This window comes from Semicossyphus pulcher, unplaced genomic scaffold (genome assembly GCF_022749685.1).
Source record: "Semicossyphus pulcher isolate SPU_LCO1_2020_fin unplaced genomic scaffold, fSemPul1.0.p SCAF_16, whole genome shotgun sequence".
Taxonomy (NCBI): domain Eukaryota; kingdom Metazoa; phylum Chordata; class Actinopteri; order Labriformes; family Labridae; genus Semicossyphus; species Semicossyphus pulcher.
In genome coordinates, this window is record NW_027211670.1 from 20,053,295 (window position 1) to 20,078,582 (window position 25,288).

Consider the following 25,288-nt stretch of genomic DNA (forward strand, 5'->3'; position numbering starts at 1 on the left):
AAAAATACAGAAAAAGAAACATTGAAGCAACTTGTGGCTGCAGTCTGAGAGTTGCCTTTAAGAGCAGCTCCAGTCATGTTTTAAGACATAAAACGCTCTGCTTGAAATAATAAATTATGTCTGCAAAATATGTTTAAATTACATCTCAAACCTGCCGATCTGAAAACGTGTTGTTCAGCCTGTCCTTGGTACACTGCAGTTTAAAAGCAGACAGGCCCAGCCATGGAGATGACTGCTTATGTCGTCCCTGATGTGTCTTGTAGTGCATGAAGAACACCACATGGAGATGTTTACAAGGTTAAACACTTACTGGAGGGGGCTTTAAATTAATGAAGAAATCGCAGTTATTCTCCAGCCCTGGTTGACCTTAGCTTCTGACAGATCCAAAAGAAACACAAACCAGAGGTGAATATTATTCTGCAAACTTTTAATGAGACAAAACTTAACAATAAATTACAAGAAATCTGGATAAATAAATATGTAGCTCTTTCAGCTTTGCCTTCATTTTTCAGAAACAGTTTTTGACTAAAGACAAACAGCAGTAAGAAAACAGGCTTAGAAAAAAAAGGTATTTTTATGGCAAAACAGATTAGATGATGAAGTCCAGAGGCCAAACGCCCAGACGAGATGAGTCCTGCACCTATTCTGTCTTCCAGGCGAAACGTTCCAAGTGTTTGAATTAACGAGACGGTTTAATCCAAGTCTGGAAACCAGACCTCAACTGATCAAAATAAAGTTTCAGGCTCACGCTCACGTACAATGTGATTCATTCACCAGCTGTTGTAACGTCCTGCGTCTGAATAAACATCAGCACCTCGTGTTTAACCGCCAACAAAATGAAAAAAATGATCCAGGAAAGGTTACCCGCTGACTGAAACACCTCCGGCTTTGATCTTCCTGTTTACCGTCAGTGTAACTGTTTGAGCAGCTGCAGAGACTCATTATACCACAGCAGACCAAACACTGAGTGTGCATCGAGTGTTTCTGAGGTCAATCCGACACACTCAAACAGTCATTACAGCAGATTTAAAGAGGAGTACAGTACTGCAGGAGGAGAGAGTTCAAAAGGAGATAAAGGAGAGAGATGCTTCGTCTCTAGTCGGGAAGTTTTCAATGTGAAGTCAAACCTGTAGAGAAAGAAGTGCAGGTGCTGACGACAGAGGAAGAGCTCCTTTAAAAGTGGAGTCCTCTGTGGCTGGTCCAGGAGTCTTCAGGTCCACATCCAGTCAATGTTTAATCCTCTACAGCCCCTTCAGAGACGACACCTTCTTCTTCCGAGCAGCGAGCATCTCGTAGAACGGGTCTCTGCTGATGGCGGCTCTGCAGGAAGGAGACGGGGGAGGCTTAGAAATAATCATTCATAATTATCTGCAGGAAATGGAGAGAGAGAGGGTTTAAACGTGGCTCACTTGATGCTGTTGATCCACTCGTCCTTCTCCTCTGTGGTCGGGGCGGAGATCCTGTAAAAAGTGTGGTTTCCCTCGACGACGCGCCCGTCTGCCTCCGTCTTGCAGGCTTTGATCACCTGATCTTTGTGGTCCGGGATGAAGAGCTCAAAGCAGTTCTGGGAGAGAGGAGAGGAACAAACAGGGTGAGTCTACAGGAAATAAAAGGTGTGTTTTGAGTTCAGAGGGAATAAATAGATTTCCTGAAGACAGAAGATAAAAAAGTCAGGAACAAATCTGTAAATAAGTGTTCATTCTTTTTCTGCTTAAACTGAAAATGTTTTCAATAACACAGAATAACACTTATCTTACAATCTGTGCACGATACATAGAGTATAAGAACATTTTATGGGGGATGTTTAACGTAATAAAGTACCATATTTTAAAGCCATTACCAAATTGTTGCTTCACATCCATCAGCCTTTCATTTATAATAGTTCTGGAAAGTTTTGGAAGTATTTATGCCGTGTTTTTGTCTCCTCAAGTTTCTTATTTTATAGCACTTTTAGGCCATGTCCACATGCACATGGGTATTTTTCAAAACGTATCTTTTTCTCTGCGTTTTTGAAAACAGATCTTTTGTAAAACTCCGGCCAGAGTGAAGACGTTTAGGGCGCATTCACACCAAAAGTCCGTTTGTTTGGTCCAAATCAAAGACCAAATTGTTGCATTTTGCCTCGAGTTTGGTTTGTGTTCACACGGCACCTTTTACCAGCGGACCAAGAGTTTTGATGAGCGAGGAAACTGCTCTCTGATTGGTCAGAATTTCCACATGGGAAAACTCCCTGAAGTAAACAAAGCAAGAGAGCACACTGATCAATCGCACTCAGCATGATCGCAGACTCTAATGTTTTGTTATCTGAGTTTTTTACTGTTAACCGACACTGTTCCACAGATCGATCAGATCCATTCACTGAACAGTTTGAACACCTCCGTGTTCTCGTGCTTTTACACAAGCATATGTGAAATTGTTTAGTCAGCCCATATTTCTAATTCCGCATCGCTCCCTCACTTCTGTCCTCTACTCATCTACGTGTCTCTGAAAATGTCAGCACCCGTAAACATACTACAATGCAAAGTGTTATGGTTTGCTTCCTGTATTTGGTCCCACCAGAATCAAACCGGACTGTGGTTCGTTTTGTAACAGATCGAGACCGTCTTTTCTAGCAGACCATGGTCCGGTTGTTTGGTCCGCACCAGAGTTTCATTCCAGCGTTCACACCACCTAAACAAACCGCACCGAGGGGACAAACGCTCCAGGGTTCAGTTCAATCGGACCAAACAAGGCAAGGACTTTTTACATGGTTACACATATGTACAGTTACTCGTCCACTATATTGAGGAACACAGGCGTCGGGATGAACTACGGAGGTCACTGCGCTCCCCTTCGCTATCAGTCCACACACGATACTCTTCCTCGATTGGCCATTGCAGCCCGTGAGGTAGTCTCCCATTAGGAGATTTTTTCAGACTTTTGATTGGCCGCCATTTTCTTTTTCTTCTTTGCATGTCTGGGTTATATCGGGGTTGTGCTTTCGTTTGGACAGGGATTTTTTTTATAACCGTACTCGTGTGGACGAGATTCTTTTTGTAGACGAAAGAGGGAAATACTTCTTTGAAAAATCCCCGTGCAGACAAACAGTTGTATATAAGCTATTGCAGGATTTTTTTTTGCTTCCAGCAGTTTCTTGTTTTATGGTAATTTGGGGAAGTTTGTGATATATTTATGCTGGGGTTTTCTGCCTCCAGATGGTTCTTTTTATGGTAGTTTTGGAAAGTTTTATTGTGTGTTTTTTTGCCTCCAGAAGTCTCTTATTTTATGGTCATTTTGGACAGTTTTGTTGCAGATTATTTTGGATAAATTCGTGCTGCTTTTATATCTCTAGCATATCTTTTTTTGTAATTTGAGATCATCAAAATCTGTTTCTTTCCAACACGACTAAGTTAAACCTGTTATTGAGAGAAAAAAGAGCTGAAATGGTCGGTTATGACAAAACGAGGCAGAAGGTGTGAAAGAGTTTACCGGTTTCTTCGAGTCATCGACTTCCCTGATGCTCAGATTTTCCAGTGGAATAATTCCTCTCGGTTCTTTATCCTTGTAAACACAACAGAGAGGAAAACGAGGTCCTTCATACAGTATTTATCAGATGTCTCTTATGCTGTGATGTAGCTAAACAGAAGTACTCACAGTCGTGTATTCAAAGTAGTAGAGGCAGTTATCTGTGAGGATAAACCAGCGTCTCTTCCAGGTTTTTACTCGTCCACCTGAGGAGAGATGACAGATAAGACTTGAGTGAACACTTAAGCGTGAGAGTCAGAGCAGAAAACTGGACTTGATATGACAGCAGCGACACGGTGAAGCACACTGACGCACAGATCAGAGGGTTAAAGCCGACTGATCGCTGAGACCAAAGCTGAGGTTAAAACTCGCGTCAGCGGCCGACAGTTAGAAACAGATGTGAAGCAGCTTTTGTCTTCACATCTGTTGGCTCAGCAGCAAACAGCGCAGGGGGAAAGCAGGTACAGCAACAGAGTCTTTATTCTAATAATCAAGTGTGTGATGTGAGGGTGAAAGCAAACAGCCAGTGGGAGTAAGGGAGGCAGGGAGGGGAGGGGGGGAGCAGCTGAGAAGCAAAGTAGTGCATTAAAGCTGGGCAGTTTAAAGGTACATACCTCCTGGAGTCAAACACATGAAACACAAACAAACAAGAAGAATGTCAACAAAAGAGGAAAACAAAACATCCTTTGTGCTGAGATTAAAATAAATGTGTCCTCATGTGTACAGAGCCCGTCCACTAGAGGGCCCTCCAGCTCACATGGACATCAGCACCAGTGTAGTGAATCAAAGGGGGAGCACATACCGAGTTTGAGCAGCCACCCCTCCCTGTCGGGGTTGAAGAAGGTGTGTGTGAGGTCGTTCCCATCATCCTCTGGGATCTTAAAGGGTTCATTCTTGATGCTGTCGTACAAGTTCTACAGAGAAGGTGGGATAAGGACGATGAAATGTTATAATGAGAGCATTAATACAGGAAGTGTGACAGAAGCAGAAGAGGAGCAGGGATTGTTTTTGCATCTCTACAGCCTCTTTGGGGGCAAAACAACATTCTGTTTATGTGTGGAGTTTGAATATTTTTGTTTAAGTTTCATCTTCCTCTCAGTCACAGCTGTTCTGGTATGAAACAGATTTTTTTTCCAGTGTGACTTGGCAAATGAAAACACTATGTTCTTGTGGTGGCACTTTCTCTGTACATGTTGTTACTGCCTGGAGATATTTTAAAAAGGAGGGACGTGATTTAAGCTGTTTATGTTGCTTGAATTGAACCTTTTGAAACAGAACTCGTCTCACCCTGAGCAGCTCCTCCGGCAGATCTCCTCCATCATTGATTCCTCTGTTCATCGCCGTGAATCTCTGAACGGACGGTTTGTCCTTCACGTTCGGGTTGTGTAGACTGGTGTTCAACATGATCACAGCGAACGACAACACGTAACACGTATCTGGAAAACAGAAAGAGTGTGTGTATTTTTTAAGTACCGTAAAATTCGAGACGCACTTTTAATTCTTTTTTTTTTCATCTAGAAAGTAGGCTGCGCCCTCTATACCAGTGCAACCAATATACCAGTATAAAATGCAGAGAAGTTTGTTATTGTGTTACAGTATTTTACCCAGATGGCACTGTGCGGTTGTTAACTGATGACGCCACATCTCTGATTCTGGGTCCAAGCCACTACAACGTCTCCTATTCACAATAAGCAGCAGTGCTGTTTTCCTCGCTGTTTTAAGCAAGGAAAACTAACTTGATTGTCGCTTGTTGATTGTCGCTAACGCTTCGTCACAGACCTGAACCGTCATGATCGCCATTGCAGCCGCCACCCTCGCAACAATCAATGTTACCGTAGGCTGCCAGCGACCGCTAGCTACAGCACCGGTAGCTAGCAGGACTGCTAACTTGACATGGTGAAAACAGATGGTAGGCTGTTATTTGTGTGTGTTTTGAATTTGTGTTAAATGAAAATAAATTGAAAGAACTTGTACACACGTTTTTTATAAATACATAGCTGTAGAAAACATTTTCAACCCCCCAAAAACTGCGTCTTATATTTCAGTGCGTCTTATATTCTGTGTTTTACAGTTTTTCTAGTTTATTTCAGATGATTTCAATGCAAAGACAGAAAAGTGTGTTGAAATTGACTCATTCAATATAATTGTATTTTAATTGTCTGTGATGTGTTTTTGCAGCATTTAAGAAGTCATTATACAGTCGGGCCAAAGTACACGCTGTGCAAATACAGAATCATTTTGTTCCTGCTGTTCCTGAAATAAATGAAAGATTTAATAGAAAAGGTTTAAAAACTGTGACTGTAAACTTGTTTTGTCTTCCCGGCTGGCTGTGTTTTTTCGTACCTGTGCTCTGAAACACGCCGGGGTTGCAGCGACAGTATCTCTGAGCGAACGCCTCCATCATGCGGTCGATCTTCTGAGCCTCGCCCGGCAGCCTGAAGCTCCACAGAAACTGCCTGAGGGCCTGAACCAGGTTCAGATCTGTGAACTCGTGTAGCTCCAGGAAGGCGTGCAGAACCTCGATGTTGAAGTCATCTCTGCACGACACGCACGCCATCCCACACAAACACACGCACACAGTGGGAGTCAACAGAAGGAATACAGGCTGAATGCAGCTCACTGAGTTGGCAGCTTAAAAATGTTTGGACGAGATGTGACGAATCAGATAAAAACAGATTAACGGATGATCTGCACATGAGGTCATATTTCGCAGATTATGGTATATTGATAAGGCCTGATTTGTCCTCAGTGCTGCACACGTGCAAACATGTACAGCTTTGAGGAGTAGGCCTCTTTAACAGACATGTCACGGTAGGCTGATTTCATAAAGTCCCTGCTCTGACAGGTCAAAGTGTCTGATGTGAAAAAAGGTCATTTAGTTTGAAGGAACATCATCGGCGTCACTCACCTCTCCCCGAGGTAGTCGCCGATAGCCGTCTTATTAAGCCCCTCCCCCTTGTAGAGGAACTGAGCGATGTCATCACTGGTGTTTTTGAGGAGGGAGCTGTCAATCAAGAAGCGAATCCCCTGAGGGAGAAAACAAGACACACAATCTGGTCAGAACATCACACATGAAAACTACAATTACACTTTATATGAGCTTCTATAAGAGGTCAGACCAGGGGAAGACATTAGATTCATTGACATCAACTCTAAAACAGAGTGTCTTAGTTGGACAACACGAGACATTTAAAGGAGCAGTTCCCTGGAAATAAACACTGTCGGTCACAGCTGGTGTTCTCTGTAATCGATAGAAGCAATAATATTTTAAATTGGCGCCATAACTGTGGAGAAAGTTGTACAGCTCGTGGTTTCGCCCATTCTACATTCCTACAACACCCAGCGTGCATTGCGGCCCTCCCTCTGAAACGAACAGCCCAGGGAGAGACGCTGGAGTAAAAAAAACTACAGTTTTCTAGTCAAGGACATTGATCATTGAGTGATACAGAATGGAACAGAATCCGAAATACGACGAGAATATATAGGTGGATCGTCTCAGAAATCTTCAGGTCTGCAGTCTACATTTCAAACCTGACAATTTTGAACGAGACATGACATCGGAGGCGGGCGTCCTAGATTGAGGAAGCGTAGTTTAGCGAGCTCCCAGGGCCTATTGGAGAAGCGGATAGCGTCCTCCAAAGGCACAGAGCGAAAGTGCATTCATTTCCTACCATAATGGCATCAGCTCCCCATAATAACTGAAGCTGAAAATTGGCAAACTGGCCCTTTAAGGACAACTGGAATGGAAATTTTCTCTATATTTTCTGAGGTTTTTTTAGACTAAACAATGAATGGATTTATCTAGAAACAAGCAGACTGGTTGGCAAAGAAAACCTGTATTAGTTGTAGTGCTACACGTATCTGCTACCTAAAGAAAGAGCCTGATGAAGTCTCACCTTCTTGGGGTCCATGTTGAACTTCTTCCGGCCCATGGCCATCTGTTTGTTCCTCTGCATACTTTTCCTACAAACAAATGAAACAAAACAAAACCTTTGGAACACAGTCACTTCTTAAATCAACAGATCATTTGTCAGAAATGTTAATCGACAAAAAAAAGTTTGCGATAGCTACTTGTGAAATGCCAAACATTCACGAGTGTCAGCGTCTCAAATGAGAGGATTTGCTGCTTCTCTCTGTTTGTCTTAAAGAGTAAACAGAATATCTTTGAGTGTGGAGATTGATTCTCGACCTTGAGAACATGTATCACATTCCTCAGCTTCTTTAGCTGAAGAATTTAAAGCTTTTGATGCGGTCGAAAGCTCTGAGAATAGCTCAGTAACTGAACTTGTGAGCAGAATATTTGTCTCTGAATATCTCTGTTTTTATCTCTGCTTGTTATCTAGTTTTTAGATATCTCATAAACTAAAAATATTAACAGATATATCGATAATGTAAACAATCCTCAGTTGCAGATGGTTCTGCTCTGAGTGTCAGGCAGGTTTATTCAGGTCTTTCTGGTGCATCTGCACTAAAACAAAAGCTGAGTGGACCACAGCGGCCCACACACACGCTCAGAAGTGGTTGTTGAGAGATACTTCACCTCTCTTCAGTCAGGCCCAGGCTCTCAATCTCTATGGTCACCTCTGCTATCTCATCCTTCAGCCTCTGAGAGCAGACAGCGCGATGGGGAGAGAGATGCAACAGAAAGAGGAAGGAGAAAAGGTTATTCAGGTTTTTTGGGGTGTAGAATGAAAAAAAGAAAAAACAGCTACATACATTTGGTATATTTGTGACATCTGACTCTTTTTAAAAGCTCTGAGATGCTTTGTCAGCACCATGCCTGTCTGCTCCAGCTACATCCAGACAATGACTTCTTACTGAAATATGACCCAGAAAAGAAGCCTAAAAGTGCAGACGTGATTCACTCTCTAAGCCCGACTCTTTCTTCCTCTCGGCAGGAGTTTTGCGGAACAGCCGCCCTCTGCAGAAAATCCTCTCTGGGAGCTGTAGCACCTGTTCTAGGGTCAGTGCCGACCACCCTTTCCCCCTGCTTCCCCTCTCCCCTGCTCCTCCTCTCCCCTGTGCTGACCCAGATTTACCAGCCTGCCTCCCCCCCTGCGTGACTCCCTCCCTAGCCTGTGTGAGTGTCGCACTGGAAGGGAGACGGGAGTCTGCGGGATCAAAGACTTTGACTGGCTTAGCTGAGCTGCTCCACAGAGCTCAGAGGTTATGGGTGGAAAGAACAGAGGAGAGAAACAGATGGAAAGGAACACTGAGCGCAGCAGAAAAGATAATGAACTGAGATAATTATGGAAGAGAGAGACACGCAGACGAGGCCGGGGCCTCAGCCGAGCTTTAATCATCTACAACTCCCAGTGAGTGTGCGTGTATGTTGTGTAAAGCAGGTAAACAATGCAAATAACTTCACTTGTCTGGATTCCTACATGTGCATTTCCATGGTAACACCCCCTCACAAACAAGCAGCATCGTCTGTCTCCATTACCGGAATATTTTGTGGCTCATTACCCATCAGCCCCCAGGGCGAGACCTGGCTGGGCTTAGAGGAGAGAAGCACAGAGCGAGAGTCGACCTCAGTAATAAACTCCATCAATCTACTCGCACAGCGTCGCTGCCTCGAGGGCACGATTGTGTTGTGTTTATGCGTGTGTGTCTTCGTGTGTGTGTGTTTTGGATGTCCACCTTACAAAACACAGGGGACAACCTTTGACAGCATCTTTTCAAATCCAAATGATTTAATCCAAAAGTCCCTGATGTAATCATTTTGGGTAGCTTGTTTTGTCTTTGTTTCATCTTAAATCATCTTTAACTAATATGCAATGTTTTTATTTTACTCCAAATTACCCTTAAAGAGATTCTACTGTGCTCATGTCATAGTTTAATATTGTTGCACTGTATTGTAAACAGTGATTTTTATATGGATTGAAGCAGACTTTTATTTTGAAAGTGGCTGGCTAGCGTCTCCCCAAGCACATCCTGTATTTAGTTAAAGTTTTGTTGACCTGTTGTGAACATATTTTTAGAAACTGTTGGCATTCTTTCTCACCTTTTGTTGTGAGCTTCCTCCTAAAGAATATTGCATGGCCGTATGAAACTACCGTATGTGCAGGATGTAAACAACAGACATGGCGACACTCAAGGAGGTTACTATGATGTTCATTCTGAGATCACAGCAGAAACAGCGACAGCTTTTGTGTGTTCGTTGGACAGAACACATCGTCGGCACGGTCCACAATGTTTCTCCAACATTTTCCTCCGTGCACGGACGTAACGGTGCCGGGCTTGTTTCCATTTAGTTTTGCAGGTTTCCACGTCGACTTCTAAACTGTAACTTATCTGTCTCCAGCTGTTTTGACGGCCATGTTTGTCTCTGTGAAGAAGCAATGACACATCGGTGTGGATAATTGTGGACTTTGTCTATCAGCTTGTCTTCAGAACTTTCTGCCCTTGTTGTCCCTGCTGCTGTGTAGACCCACTCACATCCCCTCTGCCTCTACACCGGCCCTACTGCTCATGTGCATACCGCATCTAGCGTTAATTTTTAAGGACGTGCACAGCCGACGCTCCAAACAGACGCAGGGAACATGTGGCAGCTATGATGCGCACGTGAACGCTAGTTATAAGCAAGTATATATCCAGCTTTAGACAAAAGGCAACATACATCAGTATTAGTTCTTTTTCATTTCAGGCTTTTGTTTATCTTTTAACATGCATATATCTAAATGTTGTTGATGAGGACGAGGCCAGTTTTACCTGCATGTTGGAAAATAAATGAACCCAGGTAAAGAGCTGACACAGACAGTCTCGCTAATTTATTTAAGGTTGTAGAGAGAACTGATGCGGTGGGCTGAAACTGTCCCTACAGGCAGAGCTAGAACATACACACACACACACACACATGTCCCAACCCCCTTGTACCCATGCACCGCCACACAAAGAGGATCATCCATCGTAAATGCGTACAGTAACGCTCCAGTGGTCATATGCCTATACCCCCCTCATACACACACGCACACACACACAAACACACACCTCCCTAGACACGCTGGTCTAGACGTGCAGTTACAAAATCTACTCAAGGACACAGAGAGAAGAAAGAACTACCTCAACAATGGGCCGTTCAGACAAAGAAGAAAAAAGAAGAGCGTAAATTAGACGATATGTTATTCCTGGAACTACCTGAAACAATGAAACATAGGAACAAGAAGTTTCTCTCCAGATTAATTCAAATGAACGGACTTAAAGTGTGAAAAATTGTGTGTTTTTACTTGTATGTCGTGCAGCAGCTCTTGTTTTCTGCGGCGGATGCTTTCCAGCTCCTGTCTCTCCTCTGGACTGAGGTCATCAGGCACTGAGGAGAGAAGAACATGCAGCAGTCAAATCAAATATTCTCTCAGACACACACGCACAAACACAATAGATATACTGCACACACACACACACACACACACTTACAAAAGGAAGACAAGGGACCTGAGAGTCCCACTGCTCTGGGTCACTAAGGCAACACAATATTTTATCCATCAAATTACCCCCCCCCCCCACCCCCCCCACCCCCCCACCCCCCGCCACGCATCCAAACCCCAAAGTGGATGAAACTAAACCCCTTTGTCTGATACAGATGTATAAACACACACACACACACACACATATAAGTTTTCTACTCCTTTTCAACAACATTTAAGGTGACATCTTGGTGGAAATATTATGGCTGCTCAGGCTGCTCCATTATAACAAAAATCACAATCAGTATCATTTTGGTCAATAGTGATATCATGATTTTTTTAACCCATTTACCCAATGACCTTAGAATAATCATGCCATAATAAAACTTTTAAAAACAACTTTTTTTGACAACAGATTCTCTTGACTTTTAAATACGATTCAACTGGGAAAAAAACAGTATCTTGTTTCTTTAAAAACAAAACAATACTTGTTTCCAAGCATACAAATAGAGCTTCACCATGTGTCCGTGATGTGAAATTGATAATAGAAAACCTGTAGGCGTCAGAAACTGAGAGACTGAACTCTGAAGAAACGTTTAAATCGACACTTAAAAAAAAGAACTTCTTTTTAAAAGAAACAAATTCTTCAATGTTTTTACTAGGGCTCAAAGATTCCCTACAATATACAGCATTGACACATGTCCGCTAAAGATGATGCAACATACTGAGGCAGATACGCTCCACTACACTATACAAACTAAAATTAGAGCTAATGAAGAATGGCAGAAAAACACTGATTGTCTTCTTCATACAATATTTATATTAAAGTCCTAACACTGTACAGCTGATGGTTAACAGAATGTAGCCCAATCGAGGCAGATGGCTCATGTATCACAAGTAAAAGATGTCCGTAGTTTAAAATGAATGAAGAAGACAAAAGAAGAAATATATACTTGTTAAAAGAACCAAAACATTCTTCAAATGAATAAAAGTAAACGAAGAGTTCATAGCTTACTGTATCTGCTGAGCTCATACGTCCATGCTGCCTTACATCTATTACTCACTCTTAACGGTCAATGACCAAGTGTCAACTGTGATAGAAACAGAAGTTCATAAGCCCACAGACACCCTAGATATCTGCGGAGGAACAATAAGAGGAGGAAAGTTTGGACCTGTCACTGACACTGTGGTTTTTCTCTGGAAAACTTGACCAACAAAAAAAGGAAATAAAAGGGTTTACTTTCGAGTCATTATGCAGCATGTAGAGTTACAGCTGATCTGTATTTACATGTTAGGATTTTTAAATGTTACAACTTTGTACTGTCAACTGTAACTGATTTTCCTCTCCGTGTTTGGTGAAATGAAAACAGACCTTTGCTATGCTATAGATATTTCACAATAGACAATGTCAACCCATTTTAGAGCTAACCCCTGTCTGCTCAGCTGTCTACACATGCAGTAAACACCGCTGAGAGGATTGTCAAATATGGAGACATACAAATATACATTTGATAGGCCCACATATGGTGCATATGAAACAACATATTTGTTAGGCCCTAAAAGCAAAGGCTGGTTTTACTACGGGTGGAAATCGCATACGATATGATACGAGAAGATTAAGTGCTCATAATAAATAATCAATAGGGCCCAAACTTTGTAGTCAGTCCGCCTGGTGATGCTTTCTTTTTCAACTCCATTGATGTGTCGACGCAAAATGTACAAAAAACACTTTACGTCCCACACCGAAAGTTCCTGTACTTTTGGAAAGTACCACCTTTCAAGCAGGGATTTGTTGGAAAATGTTACCGAAACTTAATTAAAGTAGTTCCCTAATGTAGAAACAACCTAGAGACTAGGAAAGTTTCTGTGGTGGAACTATAGTGGACAAAAAAAACAAGCAAATATTCACTTTTCTGGACATTTTTTTAAACCAGTTGTCTATATTAGTACAATTGACTAATTGATTCCACTCTACAAATATATGCTAGCTCTATGATTAATATCTAAGACCTTATATATAGCTATAATATCTCCAGAGAAAGAGGACGTTTCTCTGTCAAACCACTAAAAAGCCTCTCAGGACATGTAGGCAAATTCAGATACAGGTGCCACAGACACGATACTGATATCATTTACATACTGCAGACACACACAGACTTTGTCATCGCACACACGCACACCTCTCATCTACAGAGAAAGGTTTAAGTAGGCCGGAGCAGCAGCTCTTTTTATAAACCTGAGGACAAGAATAAACGCACCATTGTGAGCAGAGAGGCAGTGAAACTGGCATTCAGGCTCACTTCCTCTCTCTGTCTGTTCATTAAGAGGAAATTAAATCATTTGTTTATGACGTTTTATCGCACATATCATCCTTCTCTTCAAACGGACAAAAACAAAACGCACACATCCTGACGTAAATAACAACATGCCTCTCCTGCCTCCTGAACCAGCTGCTCTGCATAGTCTCCAGGTCACCGAGTGTGTGTGTTTGTGTTGGCACGTAATGGGACACCTTGTCATAGCAATGCTGCAGATGACCAGCTGCTATGGACAACCAACATATTCAGGCCTAAAGTTCACTCTCTGTCCTTCTACTTCAACTCTCTGGCTTCTAAGTTATGCAACACTTGACATCCTGTTCAGACACAATGACATAGAAAAAATACTAAAACCACACGTACGTACTTCTGGCTGCTCATCCTGCTTTCCAAAGAAGACGTGACGACACACATGCACGCACACTCATTCAAATAAGTTTCTGTATAACAGCCCTAAAGCAGAAGTTATGATGACGCACTGAACACCTACACAATTGTGTCATAATCCTGAGGCTCATACCAGAGAAAGCTTCTGTCTGATGGGTGGCTTCACTACCAGAGTCAAAGGTCCCAGTGCTCCCAGTGCAGCCAAAAACACACTTCTTTGATATCTATGTGGTAGTCAAGGCCTGTTTGCTGCAGTCCAGTCTGGTGTCTCCAACAACACAATATAATCCAGTCCTGCCCGAGCCCTCCAATCCCAATCCTGTGGTCCTCTGGTCCAGCCTCCCTGCTCCCTAATCCTCAGGCACTCATTCCAGCAGAGGGGAGAGAGGAGGGGAGCAGCCAAATGGGGATGAGTGTGTTTGAGAGTGTGTGTGTGTGTGTGTGTGTGTGTGTGTGTGTGTGTGTGTGTGTGTGAGGGGAGGAAAACCCTTGAACTCTCATCTCTCTCTTTCCCCCACTCCTCCCTCCATCCATCTTGACTCCTCCCTCCCAGCTTCCCACCCTCAGTGAGCACATCACAAACACAGGCTCCCCCACGTGGACACCGGTGTCCGAGAGACAGAGAGAGAGAGAAAGAGAGAGGGAGAGGAAGAGAGGATGGGGGGTGCAGTTTTGCATCAGCAACAGTGATGAGGAAGGTGCAGCAGACATGAGGTTGACTCACCTCTCTGGGCGCCAGCAACAACCAAATAACCAATTACTAAACACAGCTTCTGTTGTGGTAAAATTAAATCATTCTTCCGCCCACACATACACCAGACTGTTAGCATTTTCTTACACCTCACCAATCAGTAACAGAAGGTACTAAGCCTAAATAGTGGGGCAAGTTAGTTGGCTGTAAAGTAGAGCTAGCAACAGAGCCGAATCAACATCTGTGTCAATTATGTAGCCTGCAGGACAGGGCTGTATGTGTGAGTGTGTGTGTGACGCAGATGCAGTTGTTAAAATGTCAAAATGCATTATACTTTTTCCCAAAAGAGCTCCACCAAATTGCGCTCATTTGCTGTAAAGTGCTAGTACTGGGATTGGTTAGTATTCGCTGCCTCTAATTTAGCCTTCAGAGCTTTCTGCAAGAAATGCTCTTTCACCGCAGAGCCATACAGTCACGTCAAGTTATTCTGAAAGCTGAAACCATGATTTCTTACTAAACCTTCCTTAAACTAACCAAACCGCAGCCATTTACCACGTGCCTGGCTAAGTTAAGGCACCACTACTTGGTTAGTTTTAAAAAAGATTATAGTTTGAGCGTTTTTATTTTGTTTCACACGAGACTCCCACAGCGGTCTCCACAGGACAAACCAGTGTTCGAGGTTTTCCTGGTCAATCACAGCACAGAAGTACAAGCCAAGCCCATCACAGGCCGGCAGAATTGGGGAAAAAAACATAAAGGGCCTAAAATTATACACTGGGGCAGCAATATGCCAGCGTTGCTATGTTCAAAGTAAAAAATCACAGCCGGATAACTGCAGGGGACTCTTTATGGTGAATCTCTGCACAATGGCATCTGTTTACCCCACAGCAAAGCAGCTGACCCAGGACCCAAGGCAAAGCCGTTTGGTTATGACTAGAAAACTATCTTCATATTTCAGATTCAGTGATTCAGTGTCTGGCGCTGTTTACATGGTAATAATAGTCCATTTCAGCATTCACAAGGCCATAATTGTCTGCTTAAACGTCCCCTGGCCCGAGGAGAGCAAGCTCAACATAGCGATATAATCGTGTGGTTCTGGTAAAATCCCTGGTGACTGATCAGTTCACACAAGAACAAACTGTGCCTTCAGACAGATTGGAAGAAGTTTCATACAACTTGAGCTTCTCTCTCTCACGTCTAAGTGTAGTTTAAGTCGAGTGGGGCAAAGCAAAAAGCACTACCTGAATTGTAACTGTGCTTTTAGAACAAGTTGGCACTCACTCTGTCAAGTGTAAAAAAAAAAAAAAGCTATGAAAAGCTACCTGTAATGGTGGAGGTTGTGAAATTTCCAACATCAGAGCAGCTACCATACTTTTTAGAGATCTATGTTTTATCTGTTGCTCACTTTAACAGCTTTTCCCCTCCAGAAGAAATGAATTGTCTTATTTTGAAGCACATCTGGTAATTTGTTTTCACAGGTTTTTCCTTCCTGACAGAATAAAGCACATCCTGTAGGGGTGGCTCAAACTGTCAGAGGAAACGAGTGCATTTGTGCAGAAGATGATTTATGATCAAAGCAAATTCTAATGTATTTGTGGCATTCCTCCCTTTCTGTCCTGACTTGTTTTAGTCTCTCCTAAGCCTCTTATTACAGAAACTGACCACGCTTTGGTCACAAGTTGGAAAACTGAGCAAAGAAGTGCATGCAACCAATTCAACTATGTTTGAGGGCAATCCCTTCATTGCACACCAATAAAGGGGGCATTGATCGTATTTATAGACACATGGACTGTAAAGTGCTGCACAGTAAGCACAAACCCCCATGAGGTCTGGCCTCAATCCAGATTAATAATAATGGATCTCTTGTGCCACTTAATAAAGACTGGCTTTAACAAGCATTAACAACTCAGTCAAATGAGGACTTGTTGCTTTCGCTCTGCTTATAGGTACCAAAATGTCAAAACACAAACAACAACGTGTTGCTTAGACAATACGTGACTGCTTACTTCTTCTATTCAACGTTACATAAAGTTACGTTAGTTGCTAGTTAGCGAGCTAACCTGGTTAGCCTCTCGATTAGCCCTGTTCACTGTAACTATATAACGCGGGTCGGGCAACTTACCAACTCCGTCCTCCGACTTTAAAACCATGTTTGCGCTGTTGGTCAACACCGGTAAAGAAGACTTTTTTCAGTTAAAAGTTGTTTTAAAGGTCAAAAGATAACGTTTTATTCCAACTCGGTAACCGTTAGGCTGGCAGTTGATGACAACTGTCTGCGGAGAGACAGCCGGTGCTGGGGCAGGATGACGTAGGCGTGGTCTCCACGGCAGCAGCCAATCAGAGAGCGGGTACGTGCTAACAAACTTCTGTATCATCTATCTATCTAACTATCTATCTCTCTATCTATCCAGCTATCTATCGCTCTATTTTTCCAGCTATCTATCTATCTCACAATAACTGACATATTATTATTAATTATTACTTATAATAATTTGTATTGTTACTATTATCATTATTATTATAAAGTGTATAAAATATATGTAATCTAATAATGTCCATCCTTGTGTATTTTATCTTCACTTCCACAATTGTTTTGTTTTTTCACCAATAAAAAAAGAAGAAGTAAGTAATGATTTCTAAAGTCTACAGTATAATAATAACTCTCTGACACTAGCATAATAACACTCTGACACTAGCATAATCTTTGACCTTGCATCTCATCATTACAGCCTATTATGGTACATCATTGTGTTGTGTGAGACAGCCTGTCCTGGTATTGTGACAGAGAAGACTATTACATAAATGTAATGTCTCTCATTCCTGAGGGAGAACAGAAGGAAGCTTCTGTGTCTATCTCTATCTGAATATGGGTGTAACTACATGCTCACAAATCAGATTTAATGCCTCTGGCCTGCGGGTACGTGTAATTGTTCCTTTTTTTTCAAGCCTCAGCCCTCCACCCTGTGTGAACATCCATGTGTGTTTGTACAAAGCGTTAAAAGTGTTGGCATAGTGACAAAAGCTTGCTGACAAAGGAAACATGACTCAACAAGAAGTAAAGAAAAATAATTAATCTTAAAGTGATGTTCCCGCCACCTGCGGAGGATGAGATACATATTTATCCAAATGAGTGTGAGGACAGAGGAAGCAGGTTTGATATGTGAGATGGATGGCTTTGTGTGAGGCAAAAAGGGGAAGGGAGAGGAGAGGATGTAGGGAAGGATAGAGGAAAGGAGGGCAGAGGATTGCAGCTGTGAGCTTGAATCAGGGCTTTATTCAGAGTTTGGACACACCAAAAACAGGATATGCTGAGGAGGGGTTTTGGGAAGAACTGCTGCAATGCAACAGTTTAAAGTGTCAGCTCAGCCAAACACAGAAGACATATTCTTATCTTTGAAGAAGCTGTGAATAGTTTTCATTGGGACTAGTTCTTTGAATAGAGTTGAATAGACAGTGAGGCCTGTAGATTACTCAGGGCAACAGGGACATTGTTTTATGGAATGAGATTTCACTTAAATTATCAGCATTAATAGACAGTGGCAGATCTCTCGCTGGGGCAGTAGCAAACAAATTAAGCACTAGACACTTGTAGAGGGGCAACAGCACGCCTGTATTGCTATGCATTGCATTTTCTCAACTAGAAGGTCATTATGTTTTCTCCAGTTTAGGGGCACCCTGAAAGGCTTGTGTTTTTCACTCACAGGGCACTTTTCCAAGGAGGTGAACTCTAGAATGCACATTATTATAATTTCGCCACAGCAAAGGGCATTTTAAGGGCTATCACTATCACACTTTTTCTTAACTGGAAAAACACCCTGGAGGACATGGCATCAAGTTTTCTTCACTGGGAGGGGAAGCTGTAGGGCACTTTATTCTGATTTCTCCACCTAGAGGGCAAACTGAAAAGTGTTTTAACATATTTTCTCAACTGGATGGGTTTATGAGGTCACTTTATTTAAGGAAGATTTTCATGTAAATAAAATGTCTGTTAAGTCACTATCCATCGCCTAATGAGGTAACCATGGCGATTGAGCCTATGGCCCTCTGATGAAAGCCTTTGCATTTGCAGTATTACAGACTGGCGCCCAGTTAGTGAAGCGTTTTCCATCACCCAGCAGTGGTTGGTCTGCCAGAGAGGGTAGGCGGAGCTAAGCGGCTGCTTTTTTCCGCTCTCTGCAAGTGTTGCGAGTAAACAGTAATCTACTATGGCTGAACAAACAAAGAAAAGGTCGAGGACTACAGACAAAATACGTGAAAATCCAAAGAAAAACAAATTCGACACTCAGATGAAGACAAACAGTCTAAAAAGGAAAGCGACCGTCAGTGAGGAAAATCAAGAGTTACAACCGGAGCCAACCGTGGATGTTAAATTGGGAAGTGTCCTCCCGCAATTACGGTTAGAGGGCACCCAAGAGAACTAAACTGAACTCTTCGAGACTCAATCTTTGAATGTACCCACTCAAAGGGTACTCTAGAGGGCATGTTATCACTTTTTCTCCACCAAGAGGGCAACTGGGAAGTTTTTTTTCAACTAGAAGGGCACCCAAGAGAGCATTTTATCAAGTTCCAACAGCAGGGCAACCTCCACTACTCTACACAGGGCACTCTGGGAGGAACTTTATCACACTGCTGAAGTAAAAGGGCGTCCTAGTGGGAACTTTACCACGTTTTCTAGGGCACTCTAAAGGGAATGTCATCACATGCTCTCTACTGACAGCACCCTGGAAGGCATGTTATCAAGTTTTCTCCACTGAAAGGACACTTGAGAGGGCCCTGCATCAGGATTTATTCACTGAAAGGGCACTCTGAAAGGCCTTTTATCATATTTTCCCCACTGGAAGGGCATCCCAGAGGGCACTTTATCCTGTGCGCTGTCTTCTCAGTCCACCAGTGTGACTAGATATCCGCTAGAGGTGAGTGATGACCCAACATGTAAATACTTACAAACGGTAAATATGTATAATATACATGAATGGTATAGCCTATTGAGGAAAATCATCTGCTTCACAGCTAAAGGGTTCATCTGTGAAAGCATCACTGTTTCAGAGGTCTTGAGGCTAGAGGAATAAAAAATGAGGTAACGAGAGCAGAAGAAACTCGAGGGGGAAGTCCAGCTTTAGAAAGAAGGGTTATCAAAGCAGAACAGCAAATGGAAATAACCTGGGTGAGTCCCATGCCGCTTTCATTGTGTGTATGATTGGCATTTGATCGAGCACATTTATACGGCATGAAAGCACCTGCACAGAGATGGAGATTAAGTTTAAAGTGAGAGGCTGATGGGTGTACGTCATGTTCTGGAAACGAGCCCTCGGTATCGCGCACACTTTGCCCGCCTCGTGTCTGCACCAACATGGAAATGAAACACAGCATGGCACACATCCACACACTTCAGAGTGCTGCGTGTCTTGATAAGCTAACAGAGGATCACCACAGCAACTGAACACTTGTAGCACTGTAGCTCTGAGTGTGTCTGTATTTAAAGATGTGTAACACCCTATTCATAAAGCTGTTTTTGTGATAGAAAAATGTGAAACAAAAGGAAGACAAGAAATATATATATTAACAACATATTTCTGGCACGTATATATCTTTAAAACACTTACCTGCGGCTGCAGCAGGTGGTCGTACAGACGGACAGAGAAAAGCCTGGAAACTGGAGGCACACAGCTCACTCACAGTCCCCATCACAACACAAGGAGTATTCAGGTGTTTCAAATACAGCCGTATCCTCTCTGCATCTCTTTGCTTTATTCCCCCTTAAGACGGCGTCACGCTCAAGCAAAAGGAGACAAAAAACAGCAACAGGTTCTTGAAAAAGCCGGGCTTTCAGCGTTTTCTCTCCCGCCTGCCTCCAGACTCTGACAGACTCTCAGAAACACTCTGCGCTCTCACTCTCTCTCCTCCCTCCTCGCTCTCGCTCACACTCTTGACCTCCTGAATCCAGCCTCACACACTCCACGCTGAAAAACCTCTCACTCTATGATATGTGTTATTCGATATAAAAAACAATCTTAAGGCATAAAAAAATATAGACGCACGCCCACTGCTGTGTCACTTTGAACAGTTGTTGTGTATTCTTGGAAGTGATGACAAATGTACACACACATGCTCGCAACCTCCTATCCTCCTGTTTCACACCCACACACACATCAGAGCCCGGCATAGTTTAGTCACAGCTCGCACAAACACATACATTATGTTGTATTAGAGGTAAAATATACATTAACACCTTTCATTTGAGTAGCAATACTACAGTGTAAAAATACTGCTTTACAACTATACATAAGTCCGTCATTCAAACTGTATGTAGATGTTGTAAAAAGCATGAATTAAGTAAGGCATGATGTAAAGTGAGCAGGTTGTAATCACAGAATGTGTGATGTTTTCTCTCTTTTCTTTTTTCCAGACTGACGTCAAATTTACCGGATTTCTTTCGGCGGATTGATTTGATTACAGTTTGTCCTCCGGCAACGGTCTGTTCTTCATAGCAACGGTCTGTTATGTAGAAATAGCAGACCTCGGAATGTGGTAATAACCAATCAGAATCAAGTGTTTAACACAGCTGTGTAATAAAATGTTTTAAGGCCCACCTCAGGCTTTATAAGAAGTTTTAATGGTTGGTAAGAAATTTAAAAGGACTCTAATACCCCTTTCCCACCAAAATGACTCTCAATGTCTCTTTTCCCATTGCCAGTGAAGTATACTCCTGTCGGTCTCTTTTCTGCTGCGTCACCGTCTGACGTCACAAACGCACCAGAGACACGGCTAGTAAACAGTGAAGATGTTACGGTGGTTAGGTCTTTATTGTATCTATTACTCATTCAGTCTGTTTGTCAAACTCGGCGCCTTTGCAAGGTACGTTCAATGTGCTTACTTAGACTCTTAACTGTATATCCTTTTGACTCAACTTCTATGGAATAATTTTTGTACATAAACACAAAATATTAAGTTAACTTCTAGTTATACTTACAGTGAATTTTACGTTTCCATGACTAATTGTTTTAGCAGCAACCGGATCTAAAGCAAGAACAATGCCTTATAAAGAAACATCCACTATAGCTATTAATACACGGCATCTGCCCTAAAGGAGCGGCACAATGCTATTTAGGTGAACACAGTGTGAGTGTGATATCTTCGACCTTTTCGGGTGCCTTTCAGTTTGATTTTGTTCCTTTATACACATTACACTCCTCCTCTGCTCCCATACCTCCACGAGCACTACATCCTTTCATCAGCATCACTCCATTTCTCTCTTTCACTCATTAAATCTGCTCTTCTCTCTCTGCAGAGCTGACCTCTTTCTGTGCCGCCTGACCTCATCACCCCGTTCTTGAACTTGACATTCATCGCTCCGTGGTCTGTAGATCTCGTGGCTCTGCTCTCATTAACACTCTCAAAACAGAACGTATACATGCACATTAATGCTGGAAACCTCGACATCACAAGTGGCAGGTGGTACTAAAAAGACAGAGTGGGCGGAGTGACGTAAGCAGCCCTGGTGAACTTTTGCATATGAAATATATAAATAAAGATAAATGGAGACAGTCAGTATTAACAGCATCAGGCTTCATCCGGCAGTGATGCTGTTGAAATGCGTACGAGTGGACCTTTCCATATATAGATGTATGCAGCTGGGTTAAACTTGTCTGTGTTGCCCCCTGCTGCATTTACACAATGCTCCTTGTGCACAACACAAAATCAATAGTTAAAAAGTTACAATGAGGAGAAGAAGAGGAGAATTATCAATAAACATAATGTGTTCATATACTTAACTTAATGTATTTTCTCTAAATAACTAGTTCTGTCTTTCTTTGTGCTGCTGTAACATCCACATTACCCAGCTGGAATTATCTTATCTTATCCTATGAACTTTTTTTATGATTAGCACACAAAATGTGAGCTGAAACTATCAAGTCAACTGTATAAAAAGGACAATATTTCCCTCTGAATTTAAGTGGAGTAACAAGAGTTGCATAAAATGGATGTACTTAAGGAAAAGTCTAATTTACTCATGTTTACTCATAATCTCAAACTGGATAAATGGTACCTTAGATATTTATGAGAAATCGCATTAAATATGATACTTGCCATATAAAACTACCGTAAGTAAAGTTGCATTAATTTTGAAGATCTCAGTTTCGTTCTCTTTGGCGGCGCCTATGGCGATAAACGGTAATTGCGGGAGCACACTTCCCAGATATCCAGACAGTGTCGCATGTGTGACGTCCACGCTGACGGTCGTTTTCCTTTTTAGACTGTTTGCCTTCATCTGAACGTCGACTTTGTTTCTTTTTCTTTGGATTTTCACTTATTGTTGAAGTTGTATCTGTAGTCATCCATCTTTTCTTTGTTTGTTCAGCCATAGTAGATTACTGTTTACTCACAACACTTGCAGAGACCGGAAAAGCAGCCGCTTAGCTCCGCCTACCCTCTCTGGCAGACCAACCACTGCTGGGTGATGGAAAACACGTCAGTAACTGGGCGCCACTTGTGATTTTTTCTGCTAAAGTCGCACCGGACACCCAGTCTGTAATACTGCAAATGCAAAGACTTTCATCAGCGGGCCAAAGACTCAATCACCATTGTGTTACCTCATTCGGCGATAGAGAGAGACTTAACAGACATTTATTTACATGAAAATCTTCCAGATTATCACTTTAACGCGTGAGATGAGAAAGTACTTACAGTGGCGAACAAATATTTTTGATTTTCTCTGTTCGGTCTATAAAATCAAAACCTGCTCGTTCCAGTAGAAACTTTTCTTGAGGTCAAGATAATATAATCAAATGTCTTGTTGTGTCTAACCAGCAGTTTAAAACCAAGGAGAGGAAATGTATTCTTATATAAGACAAGAAAAAGCAGCCAATCCTCTAACTTGAGAAGCTGGAACCATCAGACATTAGATCATTAGACATATTTTCGCTTGTAAAGTGATTCAAATTAAAGTCGTTAGCTGTTGTTAGAGTTTCCTAAGTACTGGCGCTGTTGAATAATGAAGGTACGCATCATGTAGATGTTGTATTTGTTGACCAAATAGGAAAGCTGCGAGAGCAGCAAAATGTGTCTCCATCCATTAGAGAATTTCACTTCAAGAGGTTAAATCCATAACAGCTACTGCCATGCTAGCAGCTACAGGCTGTACTCAGTCACAGCAGTGCTTTGAACTAGCTAAATGCTAAAGTTGGCATGCTAAACAACTCACAACAGCTATGCTAACATGCTGATGTTTAATGGGTATGCTAACCATAGTCACCTGTTTAGTTTAACTTGTTAGCATGCTATGTATAAGTACATGCGAGGGTAGCACGATTGTCATGAGCTAGCTTTGCCATTCTTTGGTCATTAACTGAACATGGTAAACAATTTATGAGCTTATGATGGCACTAGATGAAACAAGGGGGCCGTGAATATCTGCATCAAAATGTGCAGTAAAGGGTTTTAAAAATGTTTTTAAAGGCCTTAAATAAAAATATATGGGGGGAGGAGTGTTGCTGTCATAGAGTCTGATGAGAAGAATTTGGAGTTAAAAGACGAGGTCAAAAACACTTTGAATCTCTACGAGAATGCCAACAATTATCTGAATTAAATCACAAGTTTAAGGTTACATATTTGCCTTATTTAATCTCTCATATTTTCTAAGTGATTCAGATAGATTTGATTCGATATGGAGTTGAATAAATTGGCAAGGCAGGCATTTCCCCGAGCCATTGAGACAGTGTGTGTGTGGGCGCAAGTTTTAATTCAGTTACCCTGCTGATCCACAGTGTATTGGAGCTAAGAAAATTGACTTTGTGTTTATCTCAGAGCTACTTTTGAATTTGGTTCAACTACACGGTCGAATCTGAGAAAAGGGTTTGCTTTAGAAATGTGCGCTCTATGGACGTTTTAAAATTGACAAACACTTACAGAAGAACATTTTACACTTTTATAGCTGTTAGGGGCAAGAAGGCCGTGACCTGACCTGAAAGTATCCAAAGAAAGTCGCAGATGATTTAACAAAAGAGGAAAAGCACTGAATAAGTCTTTGAAACATACACGTTTTCACCAGTTTGGACATGTTTCATCTTTCATGGTCGGTAATGAACGGGTTTGAAGAAAAAGGGCCTTGAAAAAAAGAATGAAAAGTGGACTCACATGGTGCAGAGAAAAGATATTTTGGGAATATTTGAGTTATATGGCAACCCATTCAGAGGAAGTTCAATAAAGAAACCCAATTCCACATGTGAAAGAGTTGCTCTAAAGTGGAACCATTTACAAGACCAAACAACAAAATGAACCAACAATTCTTCTGAGCTTGAACGATGCAGCCTTAAAATATTACTGCACACAGCAGTAAGACTGTGAAAGCTGAACACCAGTCAAAGATTTTCATAACCACATTAGATAAACGTAAGTTACCGCGTGGGTTTTTGTTGACCTTTTCTATGTGATGCAGATTTTTTCACTTTATTTAGGTAAATTTCTGATTGTAATGTTAAAGAAATTAGCAAAGTAAATTCTTTACCTTCCTCGGTAAAAACCGCGACCAGGCACCGGATAAGCGAAAGATAATGGATGGACCTTTCTCTGTAAAATGCATAGGATTTGTAGCCTTGTTGAGAGGGATGAGGCTGCTATGTCCCCTGGTGGCCACTGGGTGGCATCACAACCACAAATAACAATTTGTCTGAATTATTAACATGACAGTGCAGCTTTATTGGACCATGTAGATGCAGATTTGACTTTATTTACATGCTTTTATTTCATCAGGTAACATCAGACTATGAGTCAAATAGCGTGGTTAGACTTAGAAATAAGTACAAAATAAGTGACCTCAGACCCTCAATGTTAACCATATACTGCTTTAATTGTTACATTGTGTAGATTATAATTAAAGATTGAGGCCTTCTGATGATGAATTAATAAAAAAAAAATTATCCTCTAACATTATATATATTTTTTTTCAATAAATAATTTAAATCTGAAAAGTAAAGCTGTCAGAAAAA

General features: G+C 41.9%; 1 protein-coding gene across 3 annotated transcripts; it reads right to left on the minus strand.

Moving 5' to 3' along the window:
• Positions 1–425: 425 nt before the first annotated feature.
• LOC138593208 (cytohesin-1-like) lies at positions 426–19,988 on the minus strand. 3 transcript variants are annotated; one of them, XM_069664111.1, is made up of 12 exons: positions 19,907–19,988; positions 10,731–10,813; positions 8,045–8,109; positions 7,401–7,467; positions 6,413–6,531; positions 5,848–6,041; positions 4,792–4,940; positions 4,306–4,418; positions 3,634–3,712; positions 3,469–3,540; positions 1,410–1,564; positions 426–1,320 (listed from the first exon to the last, which is right to left on the minus strand). In XM_069664111.1, exons 1-12 carry the CDS (start codon positions 19,986–19,988, stop codon positions 1,242–1,244), a joined length of 1,257 nt encoding a protein of 418 aa, XP_069520212.1. In that variant the 3' UTR covers positions 426–1,241. The 3 variants fall into 3 exon arrangements, with proteins under 3 accessions (XP_069520212.1, XP_069520213.1, XP_069520214.1); XM_069664112.1 differs by lacking the exon at positions 19,907–19,988 and adding an exon at positions 16,426–16,548; XM_069664113.1 differs by lacking the exon at positions 19,907–19,988 and adding an exon at positions 11,923–11,965.
• Positions 19,989–25,288: the final 5,300 nt, after the last annotated feature.

Excerpts from the sequence above, each read along its gene's own strand:
- LOC138593208 (XM_069664111.1), bottom strand. The coding sequence starts at position 19,988 with ATGGGGACTGTGAGTGAGCTGTGTGCCTCCAGTTTCCAGGCTTTTCTC. Across the intron at positions 10,814-19,906 it reads ACCACCTGCTGCAGCCGCAG|TGCCTGATGACCTCAGTCCA; the intron begins GTAAGTGTTTTA and ends TTCTCTCCTCAG. Across the intron at positions 3,713-4,305 it reads GGGTGGCTGCTCAAACTCGG|AGGTGGACGAGTAAAAACCT; the intron begins TATGTGCTCCCC and ends TCATCTCTCCTC.